This window comes from Equus przewalskii, chromosome 27 (assembly GCF_037783145.1).
Source record: "Equus przewalskii isolate Varuska chromosome 27, EquPr2, whole genome shotgun sequence".
NCBI lineage: Eukaryota > Metazoa > Chordata > Mammalia > Perissodactyla > Equidae > Equus > Equus przewalskii.
In genome coordinates this window covers 13,750,626-13,766,456 of record NC_091857.1, presented here as the reverse complement: position 1 = coordinate 13,766,456, position 15,831 = coordinate 13,750,626, and the positions used below count along the sequence as shown (strand labels likewise).

Below are 15,831 nucleotides of genomic sequence, written 5' to 3'. Positions count from 1 at the left end.
GCAAGAAACATTGAAAACTTTTACCAGATAAAGCTTGGAATTTCAGCATTTCTAAAACAACACATTTCTGTAAACCTTTATCTAACAAACATGGCTCTCCTAGCTTTTCTTCAAAATCAGTCCCTGAAAAGTTAAGATACTTATTGTTTGTCATAAAAATGAATATACTGTTAGAGTTCTGCCCCCCCCACCAATCCCTTTGATACTGGATGCTTAAAAATTGGAAAAAAATGTTATGTGGGTTCACCTGCTAATAGATATGATGAAAATCCTTTCTATGAATCATTTCCAAAATGATAGGTAGTTTCGTGTTCCAGTATTCTAATTATGCTTCTTCAAACTTCATGGCTTTACATCTGTTCTTTGTTTATGAAATTTTGGAAATGGACTTGAGATAATAAATGGTCTTTTATTAAGCTAAGACTTTCCTTTGCCATACAGAGGATTATATGATTTGTAATTATTTCAGTCTAATTTAAGGAAGGTTTTGGTGGGGTCTCAGAATTGTCTGTACTGTAATTTCATGCAGCAGTCCATAAGATTTAAATATAAAGATTAGCTTTACCTCTATCTAGCTTGAAAGATTTTTCCTCTCTCCCACTCTAATTTTACCATTTTTTCTATTACAGATGTCATGCGCTGAAGGGACTTTAACTATCCTCCAGACCAGAACTTCCCCCCGGGGTGTGGTGACATGCTGATATGCCCAGAATGGTTATGTGTGTGTTGGCATATCATCTCCTTGGAACTTGAAGTGACTGGTGGGGCCTTGAGGAAACTTCCATTTGTTTTTTGTGCTGTTACGTGAAAAACGTTGAGAAAGACTAACTCTATCACTTTCGTTTTGTAAAGAAAGAAGCTGAAAAACCCTTTGAGCTTGAAAGTCTGTTTTACTGAGTTCCTTCGTTCTAGGGCTAGGTGTAGAATCCAGATCTTGTGGGTTTTGCTGTGATGCACCTGGGCCATGACACACTTCCTTCCTTCTTTTTGAGCGAGACAGTAAAATTTAGTGGCTGTTCTTGGTATGCACTTTAATTGGAAGAAGTGACCAAACAAATTCGTAATAACAGTTTGCTGAATTCTTCCTGGAATTCACTTTACATACATTGGTATCAATTTATATAAAAAGACTTTAAGACAGATTCTATCATCATCACCTTTTTATAGAAGTGGAAATTGGCATTCAGAGAAGTTAGGTGACTTGTCAAAGGTTTCATAGTAAGTTACTGAATTTAATGCAGGTCTGTCTGGCTCCCAAGCTTATGCTCTTTGCACACTATCATGATAAATACTTGTTGTAATGAAAAGTAATTGTCATCTTACAATGTACAGGAATTTTTCCTGCAGAGGAAATAAATAAAAGATAGTTAATTTTCACTACATGAAAAGAGAAGGATGTGAGGAGAGGCAATAGGGGCATTTGCTGTGCTTACCAGGACCTGTTCTCCTCTTTGAATTAGCAATGACTTTTGGAGAGTGGGTGTCCTGGTGTAATTTAAAACAACTTGGAGACCTTTTGCAAAATAAATTTTAGGATATTTTACTGTTTTTATTGTCTCTGCCAGGCACAGGAGTCAAGAAAATTTCAAGTTGGAGAATAAGTACAGAGAAACAATTTTTTTACAAAGATTTAAAAAGTTGGATACTACAGTATTATCTTTAGAGTCCTCCAATAGCCACCTCCTCCCTTAAAGACTGGGTGCATATAACAAAGGACTACAAGGAGTCATCTCTGACCCTCAGTTGTCCCACCAGTAGGTGGGTTTGAACAATAAGTTCTCTAATCATTACACATACGCAGGGCTGGATATGTGGAAAATAAGTGGTATCTTGAAACAAGCAAATGAAAATCAGAGAGAAAAAAAGAGCAGCAAAATGCCCTGGCACCTAGATTTGGCCTTTCAGAAACTGTTGAAAGATTTTGGCTTTCCTTGGATGAATGCTTAACTCTAGAACTGAAGAAGAAAATATACAGAATGAGCCTGGGACTTCCTGTTGGGCTAGAATTCAAGAAGCTCAAAGAACAGTAAGCTCCTCTTTGCTAGAACACATTTGCTGAAAGGCTTTCAATGGCCAAAGATAGGACAAAACTGGGTATCAAGAAGAATATGAAAGTATTAACTGAAGCACATTATATATATAAACGTCTGTAAGCTCATAATGTCATGATAAAGGGAGAGGAAGAAGAAAGGGGGGAGAAAAATAATAAACAATTCATTGGATGCCATTGAAAAAATAACTGGAGTATTAATTCCTTACTCTGAAATTGTCACATCTTGCCTTTTCATCATGTACTGTATTTTAGGTTAATCATAGCACCAGCTGATGAGAGAAATTTCTAACTTTACAAAATTTTCCAGCTAACTAAGGTGGGATGACTCATACAACTTTAAAAAACATTATTTCGTAGCTCCTAATGAAATAACTCATTTAAGTTTGGGTAATCAATAGATGAAAGTATCTTAGGGTCAGCAAAAGAGGGAAATATGGAGTGCCTCCTGATTTGACACTATGTACTACATCCAACACCATCCTGAAATGTTCTTGCAAAAAATTGATTCGGAATCTAACCAATTTCTATCTGAAGGAAAGAGCTGATTTCCATTTATAGGAAATACCAGCGGTAGAAGAATAAGTTAAATGATACACAAAGAAGCAGAAAAGATTCTGAACGTGATATATTTTACAGGTGCTAATTTCTGCCACAAGTTAGTGGCAAGGAAGAGAAAGAGAGAGAGAGAAATTGAGAGAGAGAGAGAGACAGGGAGACAGAGAGAAAGAAGTTCTAGATTAAAGAGACTTAAGAAACATGATAACCAAATGTGCCATCTGGTCCTTTCTTGTTTGGATCTTGATTCAAATAGAGCAAATGAAAAGATACTTTTTTGGTTGTTAAGATCAATAGGGAATTTAATTATGGAAAGTTCTTTGGCCACCTAGTCACATAACAAACCACCCCAGAATATAGTGGCTTAAAACAACGATAATTTACTTTCTCACCATTTTGCTATTAGGTCAGGTCCCTGGGGGACAGCTCTCTGCTCCATTGGCATACTTAGTGTGGCTTGTCTGGGACTTGAGGATTTACTTCCCAGATGGCCTCACTCACAGGGCTAGCACTCTGCTGCTGGTTGTCAACTTGGAGAGCAGCTGGGGCTGTCGCTGGAGCCCTCGATGCTACTTCCTGCAGGTCTTTTCATGTGCTGCTTGGGCTTCCTCACAGTAGCATGGCTGGGTTCCAAGAAGGAGGAAATGGAAGCTGGCAGTCCTCTTAAAGGGTAGGCTTCGATCTAGCACAGTGATACTTCTGCCATGTTCCATTTATCGGTGTAGTCACAGCTTCAGCCCACATTCAAGGGATTGGAGGAATAGATTCCATGTCTCTGTTGGGGGAGTGACACAGGGAGGTATTTTAAGTTATCAAGGAATAATTTTTAAGTGTAGCAATGGCTCTCTGATTATTGAAGAAAATGTCAAAAAAATTTAAGATACAAAGTGAAGTGTGTAGGAGTGAAATGACATGATGTCTGGGGTTTAGTATACTTTAGCAGCAAAGAAAAATGATAAAGATAAAATGGAATAGATGAAGCAACTGTTGGAAGATCTTGATTATTTTTGAATATAGGTGATAGGAATATGGAGGGCTTATTGAACTCTGCTTTTGAGTGTGTGTGAAAATGTCATCGTCAATTTTTTTTTTAAATATTGGGACTTGAGATAATATAGCTCCTAAAAGAGACTATAAGGAAGAGACTCAAAGTTATAGTTTCATCTGACTTTGATTAAATTTTAATATTACGTCTTCTCAAAATATGCCTTAAATAACACTCCCCCAAAGTACTAACTTGAGAAGGTATGCAGAAATAGAGAAACTTACGGGGTACTGAGACTGTCGGGAGGAATAATGGAAAGGCAGCCAAACATCAGGGCTGCTTGACATTGGAGCAGATGACGTGTCTTTCCTCTGGAAGCCACTGCATGAGCACTTAAGGCTCTGAGCTTCTGCATCCATCTTCAGACCATGAAGGGAAGGGCAAGGAGATTGCAGACAGTGACCATGACTCTGACCTTGCTGACCTTCTGCATGGATAGCAACAATTGTCAGTCCACAGAAGAATTCTTATATGAGAAGAATAACTCTTCCTCAGTAAGCACTCTCAATCTTGTGGTCTGTTACTTGGAACTCAAAGCATTCTTAACTGATAACATTAAACACAAGGTGCCAATGCAACTCTCTAGGTATTCCTAATTAGAACAAGGGACAACTGTAGATGCCTTTTCCAAAGATATTAGAAATAAATGTGATTTAAAGGAAAAATAAGTCCAGGACCACCTGAAGAAGATATTTGCAAGATAAAAATTTAACTTTCCAGCAGTTCCACTTCTGGGTATATACCCACAAGAACTGAAAGCAGAGACACAGATATTTGTACACCCGTGTTCACAGCAGCATTATTCACAACAGCCAAAAGAAGGAAGCAACCCAAGTGTCCATCAACATATGAATGGATAAACAAAACACAGTATACACATACAATGAACATTATTCAGCCTTAAAAAAGAAAGAAATTTTGACACATACTGTGATATGGATGAGCCCTGAAGACATTATGCTGAGTAAAATAAGTAAGTCACCAAGGGACAAATATTGTATGAGTCCACTTATACAAGGTATCTAAAATAGTGAAATTCATAGAGACAGAAAGTAGAATGGTGGTGCCAGGGGCTGGGGCGGGGGAGGAATGGGGAGCTAGTGCTTAATGGGTACAGAGCTTCAGTTTTGCAAGATGAAAAGATTCTGGAGATGCATGGTGGTAAAAGTTACACAACTGTGTGAATATGCTTAATGCCACAAAAGTGTACACTTAAAATTGATTAAAATGGTAAATTTTATGTTCTGTATATTTTACCACCATGAAAAAGTGCTTATCTCAGGAACTTGTCGTATAAGAGATCCAAATTTTCTTTAATTAATGGAAGAGAAAAGAGATGGGAGATGGGGAGGTGCGTGGGGCAGAGCCTTGAACCCCCACCTTTGAAGGGAAGGTGTTACTTTTATATTGAAGGATGATATTTTCTTCAGGATTTTCTATGTATTTTCAATTTAGTTAGCTAGGCCGATGGTTGTTTTCACTGCCTTTTTCCTCCAGATTTAAGAAATATTAATGCCACCTTTGAAATCTGTTTACACAGATGATGGTAAGTCTCATTCTCTCATTTTATTAGTCAGGGTTCCTCATTAATTTAGAAAATTGTTTGTTCAGTTAAGACCTGTCTCATTTGGTAATGGTCTCGGAATCCCCTGGATTATGGCAGGGGCTTTACTTTGTAATAATCTCCCATGAGAACTGTCCAAACAACTGTGAAGGCAAGAGAGAGCTGGGAGGGGCAGTCCTGTTCCTGAAAGCACGGCAACAGGGGACTGAAGCTGACCATAATGAATCTCTTCTGCTTTTCACTGGTAAGTTTCTTTACATGCACCATTTATATCCTCATTTTTAATTGTATCAAATAAAAGGAATGGAATTAGGGGATGCCCTAAAATTCCTGTGTGGCGATATAAATACATTTAGGGTCTCATCGGAGAGTCCACATCAGAAAGAAGAGAAAGGATGTTTTCATTAAAGCACTTCAGCCAACTCTATTCAGAGGGAAGTAATTTATAAAAAACATATGTACATTTATTCACAACAATTGCTAGTTTTTTAACATTTTGATGCTGAATTTCTAAGTATGATATGTAAGCAGTGTTTTTGAGGAGTTATTTTGTTCTGTTTTTATGAATATGAGAAAATTTTTTGTAAAATATGCTGCATTAAGGTTGCTTGCTTTGCTTTGAGACATCCTAGGAATCAAATTTTTTTCTTTGTTGTTTGAGTAATGAATTCCGTTCAATGTTGGCTTGGTTAAACTACCATGGAGGCAGCTTTCTGAGTTACACAGCACGATGAATGCAAGGTACAATGGATTAATCCAGTCCTGCAGATGTGCTCATTCAAGGGTATAAGCGCCTCTCAAATTCTTTTTTATGTTATTACTTTTTTTTTTCCTCTAGCCTGAAGTGGATGAGTGAAAGTTAGCAGGTAGTCATAGATCTGGAAATACTTTATAATGCTAACCTGCAATTGTGACCATCTGCCAATGCTAAAAATGGATTTCAAAAATAATTTTATTCATTTCTATCTTTGTTTGCAGCAGGGCATTCTGCCCATTTATTGGTTTTTCAAGATGTCAATGGGAGATCCCTGTCATTTGGGGAAATAAAATGGTTTACTTTGATGTTTGTTTTCTTTCCAAATTGCAAATAAGATTAACATAAGTGCTAGAAATGGTGCTGACATGGGTTGTAATACCTAAACAGGAGGCATTTTACACCAAGATAAGGGACTTAATCTTAGAGCATCTTGAAAAATAAAATGCAATTGTGAGTTGTGGCAGGCTGAATCATCGAGTTCGGATTGCCGATATAGGCCCAATTTACAAAGTAACTGCGGGTGCTCAACTTTGCTTTGTGCCATATAAATCTGACTGGAGAAATCCCATTTCAGGTGATTTAAGTGGTATTGTGCATTCTTTTCTAGTTGATCTAAAAAAGCTATATGTGCTTTATATGAATGTACTTCCCGTGGAAATAGGCAGTGCAGCAGCAGAGACGATAGCGTTCCAAAATCACTCTGAATGGTACTCTAATCAGTATGCTAATGTTTCTATAACATAGCATGGCTCGGCATAGTGTGGCATCCGTTTGTAATCCTGCTACTAAAGACCTATAACCATATGATGAGCATGATTGTCTTTCTCTGTAATGTGAGGATGGGAGCACATACTCACAAAGAATTGTTTCAAAGCCCTGTCTCGTGGCCTCACTTTGACTGCAACTCTCTCCCACCTTTTAAAGTTGTCCTGAAAAAGTGACTTGCCTAGAAACGTATTTGATTTGACTGAACCATCATGAACACTTTATTGTTTTGTTCAAGCAGTCCAAAGTTTATGTTACCCAAATTAATTGCTTTAATAATAAAATGTCCACAAGGTACTTGGAAACAAAATAAAAGATATTTTGGGTTTTTAAAATTCTTCCTTGTGGAGTAAATAAATAAGATTATTTAGCGTATGGGCTCTCAACCAGGGTGTTGTGAGACCCTCCTGTGCTGTTAGGAGCTGTGAAAAAGGGGTGGGGCTATAGCTTTAGCCAGAAATTTGTGTGTAATTTGAAACATATTTTATCTGTGCTTGTAGAAATGTGAACATATGGGACACTGCATTTAAAAAATAGATTAAAAACCACTGATTTGGTGGAAAGAAAGACCGCAGAATTCGAAATCTCTAGGAAGGAGGGGATTTTAAATATTGAGCATCACATAAAGATTACCACTAAGCAAAGCCAGTGAAAGAGTTAAACGCCCTCTTGTTTAACTGTGGGGGGAAACTGTAAATCTTTTAGTAAATGGGGTTTTTAGGAGAAATATAAAGGCAAACTTAATGAACTACCCATTCTGAACCAAGGATACTATAAATAATCCATTAAAGGTGATTGCTATTATTTTGGATCTATAAACTCGAAATGGGGTCTATCTTTCAAACGGGAGGCAGGAATATCCTTTTATGTACACCACTCTCACTCAGAATTTTTCTTAGCGTTTTACACTATGATAACGCTTTTAGAAAGCTTGCTTATTAGAAGCAAGATGATTTTCTTGTTGAGCTCATCATATAGTTATTGAGTTTAACATGACTTTGTAACCCAATAAAGTTACAAATCAATTATCCTTGCACCATTTCTTCAGTGCTTTGAAGTGCTGCCTCTGTCTTTATTTGGCCTCTGTATTCTATCCCGCTGGTTTGTCTCCATTCCTTTCCTTATACCCGCTCCTTGACATACCTAGTAAGGTAATTCTAATGCCAGGTAAATATCTTATTCGGAAGAATATCCTCTTGTTGTCCTTCTTCAAAATTTGGACTTTTAAGTCTTTATGCCTGTGAATGAATTTAGGATCATGCTGTCAAGTTATATAAGCTTTGATGGTATTTTGATTAAAATGGATTTGAATGTCACATCATCTTTAGGGGGAATTGTCTTCATTATGGGGTTGAGGACTTCAATCCACAAACACGTATAACTTTTCATTTATTCAGATCTTCTTTCATGGGCTTTCATGATGTTTTATAATTTTCTCTATAAAATTCTTGCGTATCTGTTGCTAAATTTAATCGTGAGGGTCTAAGAATTTTGCCTACCGTTGTATTTTTTTCCTAATTTGTTTTTGCTGATTTATAGATACATTATTGATTTTCAGATATTAATATTACAAATGAGTAATTCTCCTGAATTTTTAAAATTCTGGTAATTAGTTTGTGGTTTTTCTTAGATTTTTGTATGCAGATAAGCTGTAAATTTTCCTCTTGTTTAGCAGTTATACCATTCGCAACTTCTTTCTCTTATAACATTGACAAATAAGAATGCTATGAAGGCAGGCATCCTAGTGTTGTTTCTAACGTTCCTGAAGTACTTCTGAGTCTCCTCGAGGTTTTTGATAAATAACCCTAATGAGCTTAAGGAAGTTCTGTCTTTTTCCAATTCGCTAACATTTTTATCATGGATGAATAATAAATTTTTCAAATGCCTTAGAATATTTATTGGAACAATAAACTTTCTTTTTAATATTTTAATGTATATTAAATGTTGAAACATCCTTAATTCCTATATTAATCACTGATTGGCCATGGTGTATTTTTATATACACTATTAAATTTGATTTTGTTAACAGTACATTTAGGCTTTTTTAAAACTAATAGACCAAAATGTTGGTCTGTAATTTTCTTAAATTGACGAGCAAATTCTGTCATTTTATTTTTCTGGAATTCCTATTAATCTTACGTTGTTGTGTCTCAATACCTCCACACTTTCACCTGAGTGTTTCATGTGTTTTTTATTTATCCCTGTATGTTGCACGCTGGGCGAACTCTTCAGCATTTTTTAATTCTTTTGAGAGGTTTAGAGTTCATTCAAATTTTGCTTATTTAACGTAAATTTCTATGATTGTATTATTCTTTTTCAAGACTTTTTAATTGTTTATTTTTTGTTGCTATTTAATGGTTGTTGATTCAGTTCTGCCTATTTTGGTTTCATCATAGATTATTTCTTTTTAGTTGGATATTACTTTTTCGTTTAGCTCTGTGAAGGTCATAAATATTCTTTCTTAAATTATTTCTCCATCCATTTGATGATTTTAATTTCATCTGGAATGAATGGTTTTCTTTGCAGATTGTCAGTTCAGTTGGCTCTTTCTCACCGTCTTATCCCTCCGAGCATTTTGGCTAGCGTTGAATGAAGAGCTCTTTGTCTCTGTCTCTGTCTCTGTCTCTTCCTCTCCCTCACCCTCTCCTGCAACCCCCACCCTCCTCCTCTCTCTTTTTCCTCCTTCCTGGCCTCTTTACCTTCTGTGAGGCATACATCTCAGGTCTCTCTGAGCCCCCAGTTTAGAACCAAGGCTTACACTGCTGGTCCAGGGATCTCATCCCGCGGTGTTATGTGGTGTATTACTGATCCGGTCACTGAACCAGCTGGCAGCTTGTCTCAGATCCCACTGTGCTGGTTGTGTTGTTGAATTTTGCTCTTCTGGCCTACAGCTTCCTAGAAGCAAGAGCCCTGGCAGCTGCTGAAAGGAGCTTTTTTCAGCCTCCTGTAAGTGCTGCTGTAGCCCCTGGATTTCAGCATGGAGTTGGCTTTATGTGGAGGACGTCTATTGCACCTTACCCCACGAGGCCCAGGATCTACTCAGTGCTCCCTGTTTGTGGATGGGTGCTTCATAGGCCCACACCCTTACCTTCTCTCTCCACTTAGTTTCTGTTATGTGTTTACATGTTTCTGTTACATGTTTGGTTTCCCTACATGTTTATGTATTTTGGAGCACACGTGATGTAGGTTTTACATAGGTCTTTTTAATTTTCTCAATAATTTGCAATGTGTTTGGAGCAGAGGTTACTTCAAATATGAAACTGTAGAGCATATGAGTTCAAAGTTTAAAGGTAGAAAATGGCAATTCAATTCAATCTTTGTTTTGCTTATTTCTTAATAAAATACATTTTTAAAGGTGAGAACATTTTCAACGTGAGACTATAGTTTTTCACTCGTTGTTTCAAGCAAGAAATCTTTTTCCTAATCCAGCAGACCTTTCTATTTATGATACCATTATCAGCATCACCAGTTACTACACCCAGAAATTTTCAGTATACTAAGTGTGTAGCTCTCTCCTTTAAGAATGTTTCCAGATGATGTCATAGCTAGACCAGTTCTGTCTCAGAAGGAAAAAATGTGTCAATTCAGTTAAGAAGTTTGCTTCCCAAATACAAAGATTTACAATATAGTTCAAATGGTCTTAAATACAAACTCATACATTTTAAAATTCACTATTCCATGAAGGGATAAAAACAAGTAGACAGTATTATTTATTAATATAAACACTGTAAACATTAATATTAATGCCTTTATTGTAGTTGTGTTTAAATGTAGACATTTAAGAGTCTTGTTTGAATTTCTGGCTCTGTAATAAGTAGTGAGAATGTTGAAAATTGGCATACGATGAACTCTTAATCCCAATGCCCAGGATCATTTAGATAAGGTACTATAAAAAGGTGGGTCGATAGGTTAGATGACTTGTGAAGGAAAGTTATCCTTTTGTTATTCCTTGACTCAAAAATCTCTTTATTCCAGGAGGGCTCTATGGACAGCTTGTATGAGCCAGTCCCAGAGCAACAAACTAACCAAGAAAGTGCCTCTGGTAGAGCTGCTCCTCTCTCATGCTTTGAGGAGAGTGGAAAAACCCGCAGCAATCTCTTCATGGTGAGTGAACCCTTACGTTGAGTGGATTTCTTCCCTATTCTATATTGAGAACCGTTTGCTTAGTGCTACCTGTTCATACAGCAAAAGTCCACGCACTCAGAAAGTATTTATTTACTTTTATTTCTGATTTTCTCTTTATTGTTGTCTCTTCCCTGATTTTGGCTTATTAACGTGAACTACCGTTTATAGAGTATGTATTAGGTGGTTACATAAGTTAACTCATTTAATCCTCAGAGCAGCCTTATGACAACAAAGTAATTATATCATTTTCTAGATGAGGAAATTGCAGGAGAGAAAGGCAAAATAACTTGCTAAGGGCTATAAAACAGTAAGTGTTAAAGCTGGCAGTTAAATATATATGTGTCTGCATCAGTAGTTTACTGGTAAACCAGGTCTTCGGTGGGGAGAGGGGGACCCTGGATCTGTCGCACTTGCCAATTGCCCTGGTGTCAATGCTCGGTATACCATGGTTGATTTCAAGCTACCAGTGGTTTAATAACAGGCTTACAATACCTGAACATTTAATTATTCATTATGTCCAATGCCAACGCCAGCACACCACTGGCTGCTTTAAAGTCTGTGCTAACCGCTTTACTAAGCTGCTTCTTAAATTGATGGACACACACCATCAACTTACAAAACACGCGTATTAATAGAATGCAAATAGTTTTTGTGAATTATCTTTATAATTACTAGAGGCATAGAGTTCTCCGTGCTCTGCAAAATTGGCCCGGTTCCTGTTTAACAGTGCTGGCTGTTCTCTTAGTCAATTTTGTGCTGTATTTAAATTAATCCCATACTAACAAACTTACTTTGCTTCTATTATGGCTTAGGACAATACAAAACATCCTATGTCTGCTTCAAATAAAGAACGTGCCTATACTAATAGATCTAGATGTCCCCACCTCCTACCCTTGTAATCACACTTTTCCCCAATAACAACACAAAAATTAATATTAATTCTCATTTATTCAGTGCTTCCTTTTTGTAAGGTTCTGTATTACGTGATGTTATATGTGAAATTATTTGTGTTGATCTTCACACTGACTTCAGAGGGGTTTAGAAATTTTGAGAAAAGTTAAATAACTTTCCCAGTTAAAAAGAGGATGACTCAGGATCCAGACCTGGATCTTTTTTTGCCCTGGAGAAAGGATTACAGTAAAGTACCTTCGAGCTTTATACCTACCTGTTTTATTCTTTGGGGACATTGAAAACTTCTTATTTACATAGCTTCTGGAACATTGCTGTTTCCCAGAAACTTAGATCAACTGAAAAGCAATGTAATGTTAGTTAGCGAACACGTTCAATAAGTGTCAGTGAGTAAAAACGATCCAAAAAAAATTTTAGTTCAGTGTGAACTCTTCCCTCAACTCTGTACCCTTCTCAGTATCCATAAGACGTTGATGTTGACAGATGTGCATAAGAGGAAGCGACAGACAATATATTTTACATATTAATGTATGTGAGAGAGAGATCATTTACGTGGAGACTGTCAATTGACGTTACAAAATGTTCATAAGCATTTTTACTCTGTAATTAAAAAGAAAAATTGAATAGGCTCAAGGGCCTCAAGATGTTTCCTTCAATGTGTAAGTTTAATAAGTATGCATGAAAAATAGAAGTTCATGGCTTCCCAGGCTTCTAGAATTTTTATCAAACTTCACTTACATTGTGATAGAGGATGAGAATAATAAAAACATGATTTAAATTACTATGGCTCTCTCTTTCCATATATATATATACATACACATATATATCATGTATATGTAATATATGTCTCAGTATTTAATTTAAAAATATATGCATATATACAAACATAAATGTGTGTGTGTGTGTTATATATATATACACACACTGAAAGGCAACTAGTTCAACCATTGATTCCACTATTTAATTATTGAATTATACCAATTCTATCAAATTATCATTGATACTTATTTTATTTCTAATGAAAATGGTTCCACAGCTTGGATAAACTAAAGTCAGTCTTTTAATAATGAAATTTAGTGATTTAGAACTTTCCTGACTTTTCTTCTAAGCCTCTGAAGAATGAATGCTTTTTCTTTCCTAGTTTATTCTCACTTCCTTTTTAAATTTTTTTCCTAATTCAAAGAAAAAAATTTTTGGACCTGTCTTGACGGTATCAGAGAAAGATGATTCTTTTGGGGTTCCTGTTCTATAAATATTAGAAAAGCACCCTTCCAGTTAGTGGAGTTATGCCTCAAGCTCTCAGTCTGCAACCCAAATGGATATGTAACCTTCCCGGAGAGGAGAAGTTGCTCCCAAACTCAAACTCATGAGAACCAACCTGGCAGCATATCTGGTCACAGTGGAAATTATAGCCCATACTAAAAATAATATCATTTGCCACATGAATTGAAAAAAAAAATCAAAATGAGAGAAGAATCCTAGGCTTCTTGGCTTCCCTTAAAGATATTTTATTTATGCCTCTTTATTAGGATTTTTACTATGTGGAAAGCACTGTTTTAAGCAAGGTGAAGAGCTACGTAGATGAACATAACATGGTCCAGAGTCCCAAAGGAGATGATTCAGTGTAGACAAGGTGTAGAAGGGAAAGAAGATTATTTTGGTATTTTAAAGGAGGTTTAAATATTTTGGTGTTTTAAGTCAGAAATATCCAGCTTGCATTTTAATAGCAGTTCCACTAGGGGTTGGTAATGGAGAGCCGGTCCAAAGAGAAATTGATTTAAAGTGTTGAAACTTTATTAAGTTTTGTAAAGAAGAAGAATAAGCAATACGCTTGTATTATATCGGCAAAGCCACAGAGTTTTGGAGGGCTACTGCCAAAAAATAGTGGGTAAAGAGTTTTATAGAGTGAATAGTTATGTAACTAAGTAAATATGCTGAAAGAAAATATACTAACATACTAGCCTAACTCAGGATTGACTACTTCGTTATTCTATTAGTTAAAATGTAGGCTGTCACTGCTTGATTCTGTGCCTATTTTAGTAGTCCTTTATTATGTCTGAAGCTAATAAAACATCTTGAATTAGAAATAGAGTGAGAACATAAAATGCTTGTACCTCTGCCAGTTTGGGGTTAACTGGATCAATCCTAAATGATCTGGTTTGCCATCTGTATTGATTGAAGTAAGCAAATAATTGTCAATTTTCCACTTCATTTTGTATCTCATAAATTAGATTGATAAGAAATTTGAGCCTTTCAAAAACGAGCTTAAATGTGGGGCAGGGGCAATGTCCCTCTTATTTATATATCGCACATATTGTTTATACATTGCACAAATATTCAATAAATATTTGTTGGCTAAATGAATAGATCAGTGAAGCTTCATTAATCAAGCTAAAGAAAGTCTTCATAATGTAGACTGTGTGTGTAGTATCTAAAAGCATGAGCTTTAGAGTTGAGCAGATATGAATTCTCATTCTAGCTCTACCACTTACCAGCTATTTGACCTGGGAAAGTTGCTCAAATTCTCCAGACCTCAGTGCCTCCTCTGTAGAAGGAGAACAGTCCTCTGAATAGGTTCAGGCAAGTTCGACTGCAGAGAAGCGATGTCAAATGGTGATCTGCTATGCCCACCACGCTTCCCTCCCACAGTCTTTTCATCCTTGTTATAATTGGCCTCACCATCCTCACAAAAACCCCCATAGCAAAACAAAAAAAGCGAAAGCAGTGCCTTTTCACCTCTGGATCGCCCACTCCCTGAAGTGGGCAGGAGGATGGCTGGCTTTCTGAAGGTGATCTCTTGTCTCTATGGAAAATAGTTTGTATTATTCTTACCCCAGACTTATAGTTTTACGCTGACATTTAAAATGAGTTAGATATAACAACTCTTCTCCAATATTTGGGTCTTATAAAGTGGGGATAAATTAAAACTTGACTTTTTTTCAGTTGCGATGGGGAGAAATGACAAAAAAAAAAAAACCCACACACACAAAAGAAGGCAAGACTATCTAATATTATTATATTAGAAAATAACTCACCAACTAAAGGGTTGCTGTAAAAAGACTTTGCTGCAGCTTTTGGCAGTTGTTCTCAGCAGCAACTGGACTTGAGATCACCTGAAGACACAGATATCCAGACCCACTCTGGGCCTACGACATCAGTAAGAGAGGGAGTGAGAGCAGCCCTGACCAGGAGGAATAGAATGCAATTCACAGATGGAACTTTAGATTTTCTAGTAGTCACAATAAGATTTCCCAAAAAGAGACACAGGTGAAATTAATTTTAATAATATATTGTATTTAAACCAATAAATCCAAAATATTATCATATCAGCATGTAGTTAATACACACCATTAATGAGATCTTTTATATTCTTGTCTTTAAACTAAGACTTTGAAACCTGGTGTGTATGTTAAACATCTCAATTAAGACATTAAAGTTTCAGTGGTTAAAGTGAAATCCGGTCCTACTGAAACAGTAAAAATTGTGTACTTGTTCCCCAGCTTCAGCTTTTAAATTAAATTAAAATTTAGCTCCTCAGTCACGCCAGCCATATATCAGTTGCTCAGTAGCCGCATGAGGCTAGTAACCGCTTCCGTACTGGACAAGGAGAGGCTTGAAATCACTGGTGGTGTTGAGGCATCAAAGTAACCAGATAATATCATACCACACTTTATTCAGGGAAGTATAGATATGAAAGTAGAAAAATATTTGATGATAAACATTTAGTTTTATACTTTTATAAAGAGATGAGACCATAGGGAATGAGTGTGTTAACCAGTGAGGAAGTTGAGAGGAGTGACTTGGCTGACGAGACAGAGGGAGGCAAGGCTGGAGTTCTAGCTTCCCAGATACTAATCTTGTTCTTTGGCCTCTGCCACAAGCACACATGCGCGCGCGTGCGCGCGTGTGTGTGTGTGGTATGCGTGTGTGTACACAAGAATTAGAGAAGAAGAGGGGTGAGTGGGAGAGCGTGCTTTGGGAGATGAGAAGTGAAGAGGAGAGGAAGATAGGAGGATAAAGAATCTGACTTCATAATATGTATGCTAAATATAATCTGA

General features: G+C 36.6%; 1 protein-coding gene, 1 long non-coding RNA gene and 1 pseudogene across 2 annotated transcripts in view; 2 read left to right on the top strand and 1 right to left on the bottom strand.

Annotated features, from left to right (window-relative positions):
• Window positions 1-2,227, top strand: part of LOC103549062 (RNA-binding motif protein, X-linked 2 pseudogene) — a 123,823-nt pseudogene extending 121,596 nt beyond the window's left edge.
• A 654-nt stretch (window positions 2,228-2,881) lies between these two features.
• Window positions 2,882-14,987, bottom strand: LOC139079905 (uncharacterized). Its single transcript, XR_011533927.1, has 5 exons — window positions 14,809-14,987; window positions 14,266-14,363; window positions 12,030-12,111; window positions 3,878-4,080; window positions 2,882-3,383 (listed from the first exon to the last, which is right to left on the bottom strand). It is a non-coding gene; the product is annotated as an uncharacterized lncRNA (long non-coding RNA).
• The window catches only part of SAMSN1 (SAM domain, SH3 domain and nuclear localization signals 1), a 131,778-nt gene continuing 121,302 nt past the window's right edge, over window positions 5,356-15,831 (top strand). Inside the window, exons 1-2 of the mRNA XM_070597592.1 lie at window positions 5,356-5,461; window positions 10,715-10,843. Of these exons, the coding sequence (XP_070453693.1) occupies window positions 5,438-5,461; window positions 10,715-10,843 (153 nt within the window). The 5' untranslated portion in view covers window positions 5,356-5,437. The remainder of the gene's footprint in view (window positions 5,462-10,714; window positions 10,844-15,831) is intronic.